General features: G+C 37.1%; 1 protein-coding gene across 1 annotated transcript in view; it reads right to left on the reverse strand.

Annotated features, from left to right (window-relative positions):
• Glipr1l1 (GLIPR1 like 1) overlaps positions 1 to 18,824 on the reverse strand; it is a 28,045-nt gene continuing 9,221 nt past the window's right edge. Inside the window, exons 2-5 of the mRNA XM_008843385.1 lie at positions 12,119 to 12,361; positions 8,264 to 8,364; positions 2,024 to 2,112; positions 1 to 5 (exon numbers count right to left, since the gene is read on the reverse strand). Coding sequence (XP_008841607.1) covers positions 1 to 5; positions 2,024 to 2,112; positions 8,264 to 8,364; positions 12,119 to 12,361 — 438 coding nt within the window. The remainder of the gene's footprint in view (positions 6 to 2,023; positions 2,113 to 8,263; positions 8,365 to 12,118; positions 12,362 to 18,824) is intronic.

Raw genomic sequence — 18,824 nt, forward strand, 5'->3', positions numbered from 1 at the left:
CTACCCTGAAGTCAAAATCAAGAACAAGTGAAGACAAAAACTATAGGCCAATTATGATTAACTAAATTATGATTATGGAGATGATTAACTAAAACAATGAGGATATGAAAAAGCCAAATGGAAACCTACTATCTTGTACAAAATTAAAAACTATAATTTATATATTAAAAAAATATGAAGGGGGGTTCTCTAAATGGATGGAAAACACCCCAGTGCCAAGGGTGGGATACTGTTTAATGAGTTGTTGGCCAGGGAGGCTGCAGAAACCCCCACAACAATATAGGTTCTTGCCATTCCTCTTAAATGCCTACTAGAACTAGATGACAAGACTCTACTGCTGAAGAAACCACACATGTAGGACGCATGATATAGAGAAAACAACCTGAAACTGAGCTGGAAGTTTCTTCCCTGCTAGCTGGCTTTCACAGTGCCATGGGGTGTTATACATGCTTCTGGGGTAGAAAAAGTCCTCAACAGTGTAGCCCAGAGTTGAAGTCTACAATCTAAAAGATCTACCTGCCAGGCAAGATGTGTCCACCTGTGCAATAATGACATTATTATTACAGGGGTAACCAACTCAGAGGAGAATCCATGCCTGGTATTGTAATATATCAAAAATTCATGGCAGGAGAGATAATAGCTCTTAGTGGGGAACTGAATATTGTTGTTCAGCTAAACTGCTATAGTGTCAAGCTGCTGTTCTAAATATTTATGCTTATACCTATAGACAAATGCTACTATTAGCCTTAGTCAGTGAGACCTCTCCTTTCCAGTGAATGGTGGAGAACATAGAAACTCATAGCTGCTTAAGGTGCTGAGAATAAATAACAGATTAATACTTAGCCCTAAACAACGCATTCATATCATCCCTCCTAAGGCTCAGTGAATGCTGCAGAAGAGGGGTGGAAAGAATGTGAGAACCAGAAGATTGAGAGAAGGGCCTCAAAATGTTGTGTTTTAGACGAGACACAACTATTGGAATCAGGGAACTTTCAGCCGCTGCTGATGCTGGCAATGGGCATGGATAGAATGGGTTTATCAAGTCAGGCATAGATGGAGGAGGGGTTCAGGAGGCCCTACCCCTCACTGCTGAACTATTTACTATTGGAAGATTCAAGGAGTGGGGGAAATAATTTTGTTCAGTTGTGTACCCAACTGGTGACCCCATCAGGCTCTCCAATGGACATTTTGATTCCAGTGGCCATTCAGATGGCCTTGGCTAAAGTAAATGGGTCACAAAATAAAACCAAAAGTCATGAATGTGGGCAAGGGTCTGATTGGGATGAGGGGAGATTGATAGGGATGTGAGGGAGAGAAGAGAGGGAGCAGGGAGAGTGTAATCAGCATGTACTATATACTTGAATGAAATTGTCAACAGAATCAATAAAAACGCTGATGATGAATGAGAAACACGTTAGTTTTTAATCACAATTAATTTGAACAGTGATTAGTGCTTGCTTCTGAATGAATCACTGGTAATAACTAGTAAAAAGCATTGACTGGAAACAAATGCAAATAAATGATACAACCAATAGTATTTTGAATACAGCAACAAATAGATTAAATTGATTTTAATTTTGTTTTATCTTTACCCTTGAGGAAAAGATCAGTGAAAAATCATCTCAGCTAAATATATATATATATATAAAATTTATGACAAATGCTTTATAGTCTCATATAGAAGCAATAAATCATACATAAATTAAAAGTAGAAGGGGACACATTCAAAAATATAGTGAGGTGCTGGAAAGACGGCTCAGCAGTAAGAACACTGGCTGCTCAGGACCCAGGTTTGGTTCCCGCCGCTCACATGGTGGCTAACAACCGTCCATAACCCCAGTTCCAGGGGATCTGACACCCTCTTCTGACTACCACTGACATTGCATGACAATGGCACACTTAGCACACATGCAGGCAATACACTCATATACATAAAATTAAAAAAATATAAAATATTTTTAAAATGAGCCTATGGAAATACTACAGTTCAAATGCAGTGTTATTGTTTTTCTTTTTTGCTTACAGCAGGTATTATTTAAGCATTCACTGCCATCTGGACACTGGGAACAGGGTTTTCCTTTTATGTAAGGGTATGTGTTTGCATAATTTCCTCTGCAAAAAAGAGAAACATTCATTAGCCAATGCTACTGTTTTAATTTTTTTCTGTGTATTTATGAAAAATATTTCTGTTATTTACTAAATCATGAATGTTAAGAAAGCTCAGAAATCCTAATAAATTTCTCCTTTTCTTCAATAAAAAAAAAGCAACACATGTTGTTGAGTAGAAGCCTTATTTCCTTTGTACAAATAAACCAGTAAGACCTTTTCCATTTTTATAGGATATCCCTAACATGGTACACAAGTTAGGATTGAACCCAATGTACTAGCATGTGAGAGTCACAGTTTTTATCTAAGGCACTATAATTTCTTTTGTAGATGGAATACATAAAATTTAGATTACAAGTGAAAACACATTTTATGATTTCATTTTAAAGTACTTATCTAGATCTATTTCACAATGTGTTAGAAAGATTTGACAGCTATTAAGACTTTTCCTTTAAAAAATTTTTTATTGAGCTTTCATACAGTTCATGTAGCAGTTCTTAACCAAATTAAAACTGCTTCCCCCATCCACGCTTATCAAACCCCCCACCAGACCTCATATATTCCACCATACATGTTAAGTCCTATCCAGTCAAGCATTTGTGCCCAGATGTCCTTCAGTGCAAATTCATTTGCTTGAGTCTAGTCAGCCTATCAAGGCATACTCTCCCTAACCCAGTAGTAATCAGTTTCCAATAGTTCCTGTTCTAGGGTTGGCTTGCTCCATTCTGGGCCCTTGTCTGATTGAGTTGGCATGGATCCTGTGCTCGATGCCACCATTGCCACAAGTTTACATGTGCAAGCTTCCCAGTGGCCTGAAAACCTCTGCTTCCCTATGTTCATGAACCATAAATGGAAAAGTTTTTAAAAGTGCTACTTATTTAGAATACACAAAGGGGGAAAACACACAGTGAGTAGTACTCCATGCAAGAATATGTCATAGTACATTTATCTAATCAGCTATTAGAAAATTGGTTTCTCAAGTTTTGGTCTATTTTAAATAAAAATGCTGTGAACACTTTGCTTGTTCCTTCTCAGCTAATAGTGTTTAAGAATTCCACATCCTTTGAATACTCCCTGAACTTGGAAAGGCTGACTCCATTCATTCAGATGGCTGTGCATTGGTATTTATGGTGATTTAGTATTTTTTTTCTCTAATGATCAATCATGTGAGAGGTTCTTTTTTTTTTCCAGGTTCTTGTTTGCTTCTTAATTATCTTTGCTATGTCCAATAGTCAGAAAGACATGGTCTGTGGGCCAAGTATGCCCAGGGTCTGTTTGTTGAAGTTTATGAGCCAGGAGTTATTTAAAAATTTTAAGGTATTATTGAAAACATAGAAACAAAAATTAAATTAATATGTGAGACACTGTCTATGGCCTGCAAAGCTTAACATATTCTGTGAGATATTCCCTTCTATTTTGAATTTGCTGAGACTTTTATTTTTTTAATTTTAAAAATTATTATTATTATTATTTCTATTATTGAGACTTGGTCTCTCTGTAGCCTCAGTTGGCCTAGAACTCCTTATGTAGATGAGGCTGGCTTCAATCTCACAGACATCCACCTGCCTCTGCCTCCTGAGTGCAGGGATTAATTATGTGTATTTTTGTGTGTGGGCATGTGCACACATTTACAGAGACCAGAGGCATCAGGTTTGGCATCAGCTTCCCCTGAATCTGGAGTTCCACATGGTTTTGATCTGCCCAAAGTGTGTGTTGGGAACAGAACGGGGCCTCTAGAACATGATCTCTCCTTCTTAGAGTTTTTATCAGGAATGAATGTTTGCTTTTCTCTGGATCTACTGAAATGACCGTGTGCTCTTTATTTTCACAGTGGTTAATGTGGTGAATTTCTTTGGTATTTCAGAATGTTAAACCAACCTCATATACCTGAAACAAACTCCCTGGACAAAGCACATTACTTTTACAACAATGTTGCATTCAATTACTAAAACTTTTTAGAATTTTTGCAGTTTTCCTAGTGCAGGATATTCTCTAACTTTATTTCTGTGTAGTTTGTATCTTTTAAGGAGTTTTTCCATTTAATACAAATTATAACATTTATTGACATAATAATTTTGATATATTCAGTGCTATTATCTATTTCCTAATATTATTGACTTTTATCTTTTTCTTTCTACTCAGAGTGGTTTGAGAATTATCAATTTTATTGATCAACTAGTTTGGGCTTTTTGTTGATTTTCTCAATTTTTTATATTTAATTGGTTTATTAGTTAACTTTTTTTTTGCTTACTTTGGATTTAAAATGCTCCCCCACCACTACCCCAGCTTCTTAGGTAGATGAGGCCATTGATTGGAAACCATTAATTTTCACTGTGGGCCTCTAGTGTCATAATTTTCCTCTTAGTCACTGCTTTAATGGTATTCCAAACACTGGTTCAGTTTTTTTCATTCAGTTCAATATATTCATTTCCTATTTGATTTTCTTATCAGATTCATGATTTATTTCTCCCCCACCACTACCCCAGCTTCTTAGGTAGATGAGGCCATTGATTGGAAACCATTAATTTTCACTGTGGGCCTCTAGTGTCATAATTTTCCTCTTAGTCACTGCTTTAATGGTATTCCAAACACTGGTTCAGTTTTTTTCATTCAGTTCAATATATTCATTTCCTATTTGATTTTCTTATCAGATTCATGATTTATTTCTAAGTAGTAATATTCAAATATTGAGAAGTTTCAAGGGTCATTACATTCTGTTATTTTTTTGTGATGTGATTATACTCTGACAGAACAATGAACTTTGTATGATTTTAAATCTGCTTAAATTTATTAAAACTTCTTTCATAAATTGGGGCTGGAGAGATGGCTCAGAGGTTAAGAACACTGACTGTTCTTGCAGAAGACCTGGGTTCAAATCCCAACACCCATATGGAAGCTAACAACTGTCCGTAACTCCAGTTCCAGGGGATCTGACAGCCTCAATAAAAATAATAAATAAAATATTTTAAAAAATTATTTCATAAGTCAGAATATGCCTTACCTAAGTAAATGTTCCATGTCCATTTCAAAAAAAGATGTGCTCTGGTTTGAGTTTGCATGGGTCTTGTGCATGCTGTCACTGTTGCTGCAACTTCATATGAGCAAGTTACCAGAAGCCTGGAAAAAGCTGTCTCCTTGTGGTCATCCACTACCTTTAGCTCTTACAATCTTTCTGCCCCCTCTTCCACAATGGTCCCTGAGACCTGGGTTGGTGAAGCTTAATGTAGGAATCCTATACAGTGACATATACTCTGAAGTCTCTTATTCTCTCCTTGGCCAGTTGTGGCTTTCTGTATTAATTGCCCTCTGTTGCATGAGGAAGCTTCGCTGGTGAGAACTGATATATTAATATTCCTTCTACTCCCTGTTCTGCTGTGTTCCCTGAGCTGTAAGTGTAGAGGTTCCACTGTAGATGTGTCACTTAAGGCTGAGCATCTCACAGACATTTATTCTCTGTGTTTGATTAGCTGTAGTACTCTGTGATAGTCTCCATCTGTTGCTAAAAGAAGCTTCTTTGATGAGTGGTGAGAGGTATACTTGTCTATAAATATAAGAAAATGAAACTCTAGAGAGGGCTCAGTGCAAGCTGCTCAGGGAGAAAATCAATCAATGGTCCAACCCCACTTGTAAAGCCTAATAATCACAATGACTGGCACAGCAAACTATTGGTGCAGTAGTGGCAATTTTATCTTGGGGGATAATCAAGATTATTTAATTGAACTTAAAACCTGCTCAATGGGAGAGAACTCAAGTGTGGTATTATAAACATAGCCAAATACACATGGCTGGAGAGGTCACAGATCCTAGAGAAAAACGTGTGTCTGTTTCTGTCACATCCCTAGACAACTGCGATTTCTTAATGCATGCTAAATATGTATCCTTTTTAAAAAAGTTTATTTTCATTTTATTTGTATGTGTGTTGTGTCTACATGTAGGTAAGTACACCCATGTTGTGCAATGCCCATGGAGGTCAGAAGAGGGCATCAGATCCCCTGCGACTGGAGTTACAGATGCTTGTTAGCCACCATGTGGGTGCTGGGACTCAAACCCAGGTCCTCTGCAAGAGCAGTCAGTGCTCTTAACTGCTGAACCAACTCTCCAGCTCTGAAAGCCAAGTCTTAAAGTAATTGTGCTCTGATGATTTTCATCAAATCCTGAGCATTCATCTCCTACTTTCTTTTCAAATTCAGTGATTAATCTTCTTGGAAGAAAATGCGATACTACATGCCAGCAGTTAAGTGATTTCTTTGATATCTAAAACATTGTATTCTGCCCTAACTTTCTAATAGCCTCAAATAACCTAAGGTTATCATTCTTACTTTTGCTGATCAGTGAAAAGAGACTGAAGAAAGCAGATAAAAAGAGATACACATTTCCATCTCCCCGTAGTCTTTTTGACATATCTTACCTTCTTTTATTTGGTCTTTTTGAATTTTTCATTTTTTTTCCATACATGAGTACTATATTTACATCATTTCCACCCCTCCATCTCCTCCTAATTCACCCCGTTCTCCTCTCTCTCAATTTCCTGACTTAATTATATATAGCTTACTAAGTGCATTTAATAGTGCTAGCATGTGTAGGTGTTTAGGGCTGACCACTGGGATTATTAGGAGGCTCATCCACTTAGAAAACTGATTCTCTCTCTCTCCGCAGCCATTAATTGTCTGTAGCTCTGCATCTAGAGGTGCAAACTTGTAAAATTCCCTCCATCCTCATTCACATGCTAGCTGTTGTCATTATGCAGGTCTTTTTTAGGTAATCATATTGCTCAGATTTCATGAGTGCAGCTTCCCTGTCATGTCTAGAAGACACTACCTAGCAGCAGGTGTCCTGGACCTCTGGCTCATACAGTCTTTCCACCCCCTCTTCTGCAATGATCCCAGAGCCTTAGGTGTGGGGGTTGCATTGTGGATGTTTTGGCGGGGGCTGGACAACTCAGTCACCTATTCTCTGTATTTGAACACTTGTGGTTCTCAGTAATCATATCCACCTGTTGCCAAAAGACATTTCTTTGGTGAGGGGTGAGAGGTACACTTATCTGTGGATTGGTTTAGGAAAATATCAGTTGTAGGTTCTCCTTTAGGGTCTATGACTTCTTTTTGCCAATTCCATATATTTATTCTTTGTGTTTTTGTTTTTCATGCATTTATTCTTAAATTTTTTATTTGCTGAAGAATCAGGTTATCACCCATTTAAATATTCCTTTAATATTAATAGATGTTTAAGTTAGAGTTCTATAATTTCATTTTAAACCTTCTCATTATGTTTATATTTTCATTTAAATATGAAATCACTCATAGGGCATTTAATAAATGATGCTTTTTCCTAAAATTGAAGTACTTTTTTTTTTTTTTTTTGTCTTTTTGAGACAGGGTCTCCCTGTAGTCCCAGCTGTCCTGGAACTCACTATGCAGACCAGGCTGGCCTCGAACTTACAAAGATCCACCTGCCTCTGCCTCCCAAGTACTGGGATTAAAGGTGTGTGCCACCACGTCCAGCTTTGAAGTAGTTTTTCAACATTTTCATTTTCATTCCAATCGTTAATGCTCTTTAGAGAAACATTTGCTAAGCCTTTTATGTTTCATTATTCAGATATTCTTGTGGTAGTTTATTTTATATTACCTTTATCTGTGTGTTCATGTTACATGTTTGGGTGCATAGACCAATGTGGATGTAACTCTCTAGCATACTATTTGAGACATACACTCTCACTGAGCCTGAACTGAACTTATTAATTTGACTTGACTGATGGCCAGCAAGTCCCAGGGATCCTCCTGTCTCTGCCTACATGGTTTTGGCAAAGATAGGACTATAGGTATATATCTTTGTGCCTGGGTGTTTAGGTGGGTGCTGGGAAATGAACTCAGTCTTCATGCTTGCATGACAAATGTTTTACTGGCTGAGTCATCTCCTTAGCCCCTACCTTTTCTAACTCAAACCATTTTCATAATTTCTGTTCTGAAGCTTAAATAGATCATGAGTGATTTTTTATATAAGCAATACTCTAACACCACTTTCTGTTTTTACTTTTCTCACTAGCATTGTAGAGGGAGACTTTTCAAAGATACTTTTGGGTCTAGTATAAGATCTGTTTAACCTAAACATTTAACAAGTTATTTCGACTTACAATATTTTTAATGTCAAAATGACTTACGCTGGCCCATAATTACATATAAATAGTCCAGTTGCCCGTCCCCCGAGGTTAGGACAATTTGTAACTGCACAACCAACTTTATGTGATTTGGCCCAAACTACCTACAAGGAAAGAAATTGTAAAGTAGGATATTAAAAACTATCCACACAAACAATTCATCATGAGAATACGTATATGTTATTTGTGTTACAAAAACATACATATAAATTTGTTTTCTGCATTTTTCTAATATCAAACACATTAAATGATCTTTTGTTAAAGCCTCCTTCATAAGAGTAACCTAACTAGGATTTACTCAGAGATAATTGTCACAAATCAAAGGATGATATAATGGATAGCCTAATTATACTATAATTTTTCTTAAAAATCATGCTTTCTTGTAGATGATTTAAGAAACACACTTTGAACTCTCTGTGGGCATACTACAAAAAATATCAAAGCCAAACTAGCAATGACAACACAATTCATGTTTTTTTTTCTTAGAAAAAAAGAATCTACTAAATTTATTTTTACATTTAAAATGTTGTAGTTTTAAACCTATTCTCACCTTTGTCAAGTCACAAGAGATAGGCATGGGATAAGAACATGTGAAGTTTATTAAAAATATCTGCCATAAGGGTGGTGAATTTTAAAATTTTAGTTGCAAGGAACAGTAAAGTTTTATTCAAAGGAAGACAATGTGGACGGAAAACTAACTAAAGGAGGCAGATAAGGATGTGAAGAGCATCCCTGGTCCCTTGCAGCGATGACAGAATGGATTTTTAAATATTCTTCAAATGAAAAAGACAAGGGCTATTTGATTTAGCCTATTTGGAAAAGAAATAATGTAAGGACATTTTTTGACCCCATAAATGAATTTTCTAACTTCATTTATTTTACATTTCTATCAACAAACTGAATTAAAGTATTTCATAAATTGACATATCAGCCCCTTCTTTCATGGCTGCAGTGTAGCCATAACTCATAGTTCCATAAGACATGTTTTAATGGATCTTTAACTGCCTGAAAGACATCACAGTGTTGTGCTTTTCACCATGTATATGTCAGAGTGACAGATCAATTCTGATCTAGTTTCTCATTTAATAAAATTTAGATCAAGTTAGATTGAAAAGGATCCTTTTCACTTTGAATGCTATAAAGTTATTAAAATACAGCCAGGCTTGGTGGCGCACACCTTTAATCCCAGCACTCGGGAGGCAGAGGCAGCCGGATATCTGTGAGTTCGAGGCCAGCCTGGTCTCCATAGTGAATCCAGGACAGCTGGGGCTACAGGGAGACCCTGTCTCAAAAAGACCAAAAGAACATATTTTAAGAAACATGTTTAAAGTTTCTTTCTTAAATATCTGTATTACAACATTGTTTCCTTAGTGTATTTGAGTGTGTTTGTGTGTGTGTGTGTGTGTGTTTGCTTTTATCTATGTGCAAGTGTATGTGGAAGTCGGAGAAGGATGCCAACTGTCCTATTTTAATGCCCTCCACGTTGTTCCCTTGAGACAGGCCTGTCACCAAACCTAGAGCTCACCATCTTTCAAGTAGGATGACTGGTCAGTGAGCTCCAGTGAACCTCCTGTCTTCACCTCTACACTGCTGTGGAGACAGGTATGCATGGCCACATCCAGCTTTTTACATGGGTGCTGGGGCCCCAAATTAAGTCCTCATGCTTGCACATCAAAATACTCTCACCTACTGACATGTCTCCTCAACCCTGCTTAGAATATTTAAATTGTGATTTTCTTTTTTAGGTTTGAGAATGGTGACACTATACTGACAAGGTCTAGCTTTAAATTTTTATGAAATGAACTAGATCTACTATTCAAACATTGGATGCAACTTTAATGAGAATATCAGTGAATGATAAATGCAAGACATGTAAGATGTTTTAATTCATTTTTTAAAACAAATAAACAATCAAGATAGTCATTGAATCAATAAGAACGAATGTATCTTTAATTATTTATGTGCAAATTAACAAGTAAGAATGAATTCTTATGTTCGATGTAACAATGTCGAAAAGCAAGGGACATTTGAGAAGAGGCTTTTTTCTTTACAATAAAAAAAATAAAAAGGATAAAGATTGTGACAGCCTCAGGTCATTAGGGATGTGACATTCTGCTTGTTATTAGGACACCTGACATTGGACCCTATTTTTTCAATTTTCCCAGCAGTATCCATACCACACTCTTTACCAACAGTATCTGCTCTATATCATGAAAAACATCTAGACTTAGCAGAGCATCCATCCTGCTGATGGAGGAGCACAAGCAGAAGGAAAGCCTGGAGTGTGAAAATTTCCTTGTCTACTGAATCTCAGATAAAAACTGTTTGCTCTTTCTGTTGCTTATGCAACCTCAGTAACATGTCTAGGATTGAGGCTTGACTAAAATGTATTTCCACTTTCATCAAAATGTAGTAGCTGGGACAGTCTTATATTTCTATTTTAAACCAGAAAAATAATCAGAAAAGATCTAAGAAATAATTTTACCTGTGTATCAAGTAATGAAGGTTAACTGGAAAAAAGAAAAAGAAGAAAAAAAAAGGAAAGAAAAAAGGAAACAAAGAAACAAAAAAGCCCAAAACAAACTGTACAACTGCCTCTGCTTGTTGCCTTATGAGATTCCAGATCATGGATCAGGGAAGGTAAACTAGAAAAAAAGCTTGAAGGGCTCACATAACTGAGAAAGTCTGAACTGAGGGTCTAGGAAGAAAAACTAGGCAGGGATTTTCAGAGAGACAAGTACTGGAGAGGCCAGAATTATGCAGTGGCACACTGTGATGATGAGGAAAAGGGCCTCATTTATTGAGGGAAGCAGTGAACATAGCAGGTATCCAAAAAACTCCTGGTTCAATAATGAGATATAATTAGTCCTAGAAAAACCACTGATTTCATTCAAGGTACTGTATTTTAAAAGTAGGAATCAAAAGAATCAAATAATTCCAAGTAACTTTTCTGAATGCCGGTATATAAACTCAGTAATATTTATAAATATATAATAAATTCAATACACTGCAAGATAAAATTTACAACTGGAAATATAATATTGATGCAATATACTTAGGAACACAGAAATGTGCCTTATAATGAAGACAAAAATCAACACATTGAAATACAGAGCTAATATTTGCTACAACTAACAGTAAAAACATCAAAAGACTAATTACAACAACATAACATATGCTTTAAAAGCTAAAGGAGAAATTGAACATACTGGGTATCTTTATTAAAAAATGTTAAAAGACAGAAAAGTCTAGAGATGCAAATTTTAGTGTTTAAGATAGAAAATAAATGAAATCAAATTAGTGAGAGAGTAAACATTGCAGAAGAAAAGATTATCAAATTAACGATACAACAAAAAAACTATATGAAGTTGATCACAGAGGAAAAAAAATCCATGAAAAACGATAAAGACATTAAATAACTAGCACAATTTCAAGCATTCTTTCCCACAGGCAGCAGGACACTGAGGAGAGAACTATTTAAGAAACAATGACCCATATTTTTCCAAAGTTGTTTTTGAACTGTAGACTTAGAGTTCCAGGACTAAGGAATTATAGCACAAGAAACATGAAGAAAACTAGGGTTTTTTATGATCAAGACTGTTAGAAGAAAAGCATAAAAGTAGTCAAAGGGGGTAAAACCGATGAAGTAGAAGGTTAAGGGTATTTCTTAATGGAAGCAATGCAAAGAAAATGAGAGTGGGTTAAAATATTTAAAGATCAGAAAAACTACACTCATTATAAGGAACTCTGCACCCAATAAGAGTGAGTTTTTCAGGAACACAAAAGAAAATCCTAAAGAGCTTTGTCTTGTAATTGAAATGTACATAAGTACTCATCCATAACCTGCCTAGTACGTACCTGTGTATAGTGGCCACAAGTTTTAGAACATGACAAGTTATCAAAGTTATAATATTTAGATTCATTATACCAAGAAGAAATAACAAATTTTGGTGAACTTTTTAATCCACCTAAAAATATATTTTCTCCAACAAAGTCAAAAGCATCATGGCATGCATATCGTTTCGTAATACAGGGATTGTGGGAAAATTTGCATCCAGTAGACCATGACCTAGCCAGTCTTGCTAGTTCCTTGTCCCAAGACTGAAAAACAAAAATAATTTAAATTGATTAGTAAATATTTGTTTATGTTGAAATTATTCTAATGGTTTTATTTTACCACTTTAATAAAATAATTTTTCTTTAGTATTTGTTGTGTTAGTATTTTAAGTTACTTTTCTTGTCACTATAAGTATCTGAGAGAAACAGCTTAAAGGGGGAATTACTTTGAAATCGCTCTTTCAGAGGGTTCAGTGCATGGGCACTTGGCCTCATGTTTCTGTGCCTATCAAGAAGCACATCATGCCAGTGAGAACCTGCGGTAGAAGAGTTTCCTTACAGTGAACAGGAAGCAGTAGGGACACAGGAAGAGGCCAGGACAAAGCCCAGGAACACAACCCAGTGCCCTACTTCCTCTAACTAGATCCCACCTCCTTCTTTACACCACTTCCCAATGTCAGATGATATTATGAATCCATCAACTGATCAATCTGTTAATTAAATCAGAGCCCTTATTATCCAGTCCTCACAGACATACCCAGAATGGCCTTCACTAATCTCCTAGAAATTTCTTAATCCAATCATGCTGATAGTCAAGATTGGTCATTAATTGCTCAGTTCATTATAGTTCTTCAGAAACTTGTTGTTGCTTCGTTTTTTGGTGTTTTTTTTTTTTTTTTTTTTTTTTTTGAGACATGGGAGAAATAAAAACACCAAACAGCCCCGAAACGCACGAAACAGACACAGAAGACCCTTGAACTCACAGAGATCTATCTATCTCTGGTGAGATTAAAGGTGTGCGTCATTGTACCTGGTCCAGAAACATACAATACACATTCAATGGCAGTTCATCTTTGTATTATCTAGCAAATGGCCTTGTATAAATACTCTGAATATGACTAACATGAGTCATAGTTCAAAGTCTAGATATTTAGTTTATGAAAACTATATGTGACATCCTATTATCTGCAGAGATGCCTGACTTTCTCCCTTCCTATGGGTATGCTTTATATTTCTTTCTCTTGTCTAATTGATCAGATTAATACTTGCAACTTCTATATTGAATAAGAATGGCGAAAATGACACTCTCGACTTAGACCTGATCTTCAATGAAAGGCTTCCAATTTCATACCATTCTTTATAATATTAGCTGTGAATTCATCATGTGTAGCCCTTATTATGTTAAGACATGATCCTGCTGAGCATAATTTGTACAAGAATTTTATCATGAAAGCATTTGACAAATGTTATCAAATGCCTTTTGCATATCTGTTGAAATGTTCATATGATTTTTATCTGTATGCTGTTGATGTTACTTATATGGGCCTATTCCTGCATCCCAGAATGAAATCATCTTGATCACAGTGTGTGATCCTTTTGTTGTGTTCTGGTGTTTTGTTTTTTGTTTGTTTGATGTGCTACTCATTTCAATATAGTAACATTTTATGAGGATTTTGCATGTATGTTTGTCTGGGGATATTTGTTTACAGTTTTTCTTTTTGGTTATGTCCTTGCCAGATTTTAGTAACAGGGTAATGTTGGTCTCATTGAAAGACTAGGAATGATTCCTTCTTTCTCAGTTCTATGGCTTCATTTGAAAAGAACTGCTGCTAATTATTCCTCAAAAGTTCCTTAACATCAACACTGAAGCCATCTGGTCCTGGGATTTTCTTTTGGGGCAGAAACTTTGCTGTGAATTTTCCTTGTTATTGGTCTGTGTAAGTTTTTTCACTTTCTTGTTTCAATTTTGTTAGATCATTTGTGTCCAGAAATTTGTTTTGCTCATGATTTGCCAATTTGTTAACATACACACACACACACACACACACACACACACACACACACACACATATGGCCTGGAACGCACTATGTAGACTAGGCTGGCCTCAAATTCACAGAGATCCACCTGCCTCTGCCTCCCAAGTGCTGGGACTATAGGCATGTGCCACTACGCCCTGCATTAACACATATTTTTTTAAAAAATTCCCTAATAATCCTTTGTTTTTCTGTGGTGGTAGTTGTAATGTCTCCTTTCTGATATATAATTTTATTTGGGCTTTTCCCTTTTTCTTAGTGAGTGTAGTTGAATGTTAATTTTATTTATTTATTTATTTATTTTTTGATCTTTTAGAGACAGGGTCTCCCTGTAGCCCCAGCTATCCTGGAACTCACTATGTAGACCAGGCTGGCCTTGAACTCACAGAGATCTGCCTGCCTCTGCCTCCCAAGTGCTGGGATTAAAGGCATGCGCCACCATGCCTGGCGAATGTTAATTTTTTAATGCTTAAAAGAAGCAACCTACTTTATTGCAATTTTATGTGTCTTTAGACTCTAGTTCCTTTACTTCTGCACTGATAATTATTTCTTTTTCCAACTTTGCATTTGACATATTCTTGATTTTCTAAGTCCTCGCCATGTATCACTACCCTGCTTGTTTAAGACTGTTTGATTTTGCCCAGTATAGACATCTTTTGCTTCAGGTTTCTGTTAGTGATGATTTTGTGTGTCCATCCATGGGTGCTTCTATGCTGTGATTCTGTTTTTATTTATTTGAAGACAATTTAAATTTCAGATGACTTCTGCAATACCTGTAAACTGTTGTCTCTTTGCTCTGGTAATTGTTCCTATGCAAAAGGTTTTTAATTTCATGTAATCCCATTGGTCAATTCTTGCGCTGTTAGACCCTTTTTTCGGGGCTGGAGAGATGGCTCAGCGGTTAAGAGCACCAACTGCTGTTGCAGAGTGCTGGTGCCAGCCGGCCAAAACGGACAGTACCTGAAAGGGGGAGTGAGGATTGAAAGAAAGGAAAGGAGACAGAAAAGATGCTTCTTGGGAGGGCTCACAGTGAATACTGCAGCTCCGATTTATTTCAGTTCTGCCTTTTTATACAGAAGAACTCAATTAGTTACAACTGCTGTTTTTCCCCACCTGTATCTGAGGGTCAAGGAGCGGTCAGATCAAAGGCTTCCACTATTGCAGGTGTTGTGAGGCTCTCCATATAAACATATTCCTCCTAATAAGGCAGATTAGATACTGGTGTGCATAACACACACTCAGTAAACAAGCCTGACACAGCTCAATGATTAGCAGCTCCCAACAGCAGAGGACCTGGGTTTGGTTCCCAGCACCCAATGGCACCCAAGAACCACCTGTAACTTCAGTTACAGGGGATCCAACACCCTTTTCTGGCCTTGTGGGCCCTGCACACGAATGGTGCACTTACATATATATGCAGGCAAAACACTCATACATAGAAAATAAAAATAAATTGAAAACTTTAAAAATAGAGCGTTTTTTTCCCGTAAGTTCTTGCCTATGTGTATTTCCTGAAGCGTTTTGCCTACACTTGTCTGTAGCATTCCAAAGTTTTGAATGTTATACAGGGTATTTGATTCATTTCAAATTAATTTTTGTCTGGGGTGAGAACTATGGTTCTAGATTCGTATTTTATATGTGAATTCCCAGTTTTTCCACTGCCGGTTGTTGAAAATACGGTATTTTCTCCTGTGCATGTTTTTGGTAGATTTGACAAAAATCACATGACTAGCTATAAGATTTAATAGCTAGAATTTTTTTGTTTTATTCCATTGATCAATATGTCTGGTTTTGTGCTTGCACTGTACTGTTTGTTACTATGGTTCTGTAGGATAATTTGAGATCAGAAATTGTGCTATCTTCTCTATTCTTTTTCTTGCAATTGCTTTAGATATCCAGGGTTTTTTATGCTTCTATTTAAATTTTTTTCTAGTTCTGTGATAAATCTCATTAGAATTTTGATGGCAACTCCATTAATCTGTAGACTGTCTTGTGTATTGCAATAGTTTGCACTATATTATTTCTGTCACTCCACCCGGTGACCATTGGAGGTGTTTCCATTTTCTAATGTCTTCTTCAATTTTTTTAGAATTTTAAATTTTCTGTTATAGAGGTCTTTTACTTCCTTGGTTAGGTTTATTTCTAGGTAACTTACATTTTTTAAAATTTCTGTGAATAGCTTTGTTTTACTAATTTATTTCTTAGCGTGTTCATTATTGATAAATAGGAAAGATACTGGTTTTTAATTTTTTGTATTTATTATTATTATTATTTTAATTAAATTAAGAAGAAAATTACAAATATAGAGAAATTTCCCCTTTCCTGGTTTGGAGAATAATCTATGGCTTTCAGAACAAATAAACCAGGCCGTGGTGATGTTTTGGCAAAGGAGAGAGCCTTGCCCACACCCCTAAACAACAGCCAAGCTCTCCCACTCACTTCAGAATCTCTGCTGCCAACTTCTCAGCAGTACCTGGGCCCAACAACAGTGGCCATATTGAAATCTCATCAATTAGCACCAAGCTCTGGGATGTTCTACAGTTGATCTTATGGACAGGCAAGACCAAGCTAACAGAAATTCTTCATGACTGGGAGGGGGGAAACTTATTAGTTCTCAGACAATTAACAAAAACAGCAAGACTTTTTAAATGTTAATGATGGTGAGCCACTGTCTGGCAATAATAACTCATATAGTATTTCAGAACATTCTTGATGAGGTAAAGGAACGTGAGGAAGCAAACTCTGGTTCTAGCTTCTGTGTCACTAACTGCATTTCCCATCAACTCTCTTGGGCATTTACCTTCCTTCAGGTGACTCTCCTCAGGTGGGAGTCCCCCTTTAGCCAATATGTGAGGCCAAAGCTTAGACAGAATTATCCCAAAGCCACTGATTATAACCACTTTGTGTCCTTGCACAGGGAGCTCTGGAGGAGAACTAAGAGACTGAGAGAAAGACCACAGTTTGATTCTCTATTGCTGTGATGAAACACTGACCTAGTTGGGCATGGTAGTACACGCCTTTGATCCCAGCACTCAGGAGGCAGAGGCAGGTGGGATCTCTGTGAGTTCAAGGCCAATCTGATCTACATAGTGAGTGAGTTCCAGGCCCTCTGGGGCCACAGGGAGACCCAGTCTCAAAAAGACAAGAAAAACACAAACAAAAAACACTGACCGAAGCAATTTGGGAAAGAAAGGGTCTGTCTCACCTACAACTCCCAGGTCACAATCCATCACTGAGGGAAGCCCTCTCAGGAACTTGGAGGCAGGAACCAAAGCATAGACCACAGAGCAATGCTGCTGCTTACTGTCTCATTTCCTTGGCCTGTGCTCAGCCGGCTTTCTTATATAACCCAGGACTATCTGCCTATGGGTGGCACCACCCATAGTGGGCTAGGACCTCCTACACCAATCAAAAGAAAAAAAATGCCTCACAGACAGGCCCATAGGCCATTCAGGTAGAGGAAAATTCCCCAACTGAGGTTCCCTCTTCCTAAGTGTGTCAAGTTGAACACTGAAGCTATCTACCACAAGCACTCCTTAGGACTTGTGAGATCTTAGATTGATTATTAAGTTTTTTTAGCTTCATCGTTTTAATCTATAAACTTTAATGTATTAAACTTAGGGTAATTAAGAGGAATGAATGAGCTAATATCTGCAAAGTGTCCAGCAAAGGGTCTTCCTCATTGTGAGCTATCATAAGTTCTATGAAGGATGTTAGAGATAATTCCTTAGACCAGACACGGCAGAAGACAGAGCAACGAGAACGTGATTGGATGCCCTAGGTAATTCACAAGGGGACACTAAGACTTCTTAGTATTCTGAAGAAGGAAGAGTCATCCCTTCTGACTAGGAGGGTTTGGAAAAACATCTGAAATGGACTTTGATAGTGGTGTATGTTTTGCTATGCAGAATCGAGGGAAGGTCAGTACAGGCACCAGAACAATAGAAGCAAGGCCAAGGAGTAGGAGCCATCGCAATTTAGGAAAATTGAACTATCTAGAGTGCCCGTTTTTTGTTTGTCTGTTTCTTTTGATTTTTGTTTTGTTTTTAATGGGAGAAGACAGATATAGATCTGAAAGAATAGGTTAAAACCACATTGTGAAAGGTCTTGAATGTTTGGTCAGTAAGTCTGAGTATCACTCAGAAAGAAATAAAGACATGTTCCTAGTCTTTTAAGAGAAAAGTAATATAGACCTGAATGATGAGGTAATAAACACGTATTTTCAAACTTGGCACACAGCAAGAATTTCTCAGTTTCAGATAAATTACAAGGTCATTCTCTCAAGGGCCACCAGAGCCAATATAACCCAAACTTTATCAGTTAAAATTCTCACATAACAAACAACCCATCCCCAATGCTTGAATAAAAAAATCATTTATTTAGCTCTAGGAGTCAGTAATTCAGATTGGGCTTAACTCTGTCCGGAGCTAGTGGCCAAGTCAGCTGAGTTTGTTGGAAGACAGGGGACCAGGACTCTGCTCCGAGTGACCTCTTATCTTCCAGCAGACAAGGCTGGACTTGATCCCCTGAGCATGACATGCACAGTAGTTTCTGGAAGCCCAGCCATGGGGCTGGCATATCAACTTTTGCCTCATAGTATTGGCTAAAGCAAGTTACAGGACAGAACACACTTGATGGGGAGAGAACCTTGAGGAGATGTAAAGACTCATGGCAAAGCAGCCTAGGTTAAGAA

This window comes from Nannospalax galili, unplaced genomic scaffold (genome assembly GCF_000622305.1).
Source record: "Nannospalax galili isolate Female #2095 unplaced genomic scaffold, S.galili_v1.0 scaffold720, whole genome shotgun sequence".
Lineage (NCBI taxonomy): Eukaryota > Metazoa > Chordata > Mammalia > Rodentia > Spalacidae > Nannospalax > Nannospalax galili.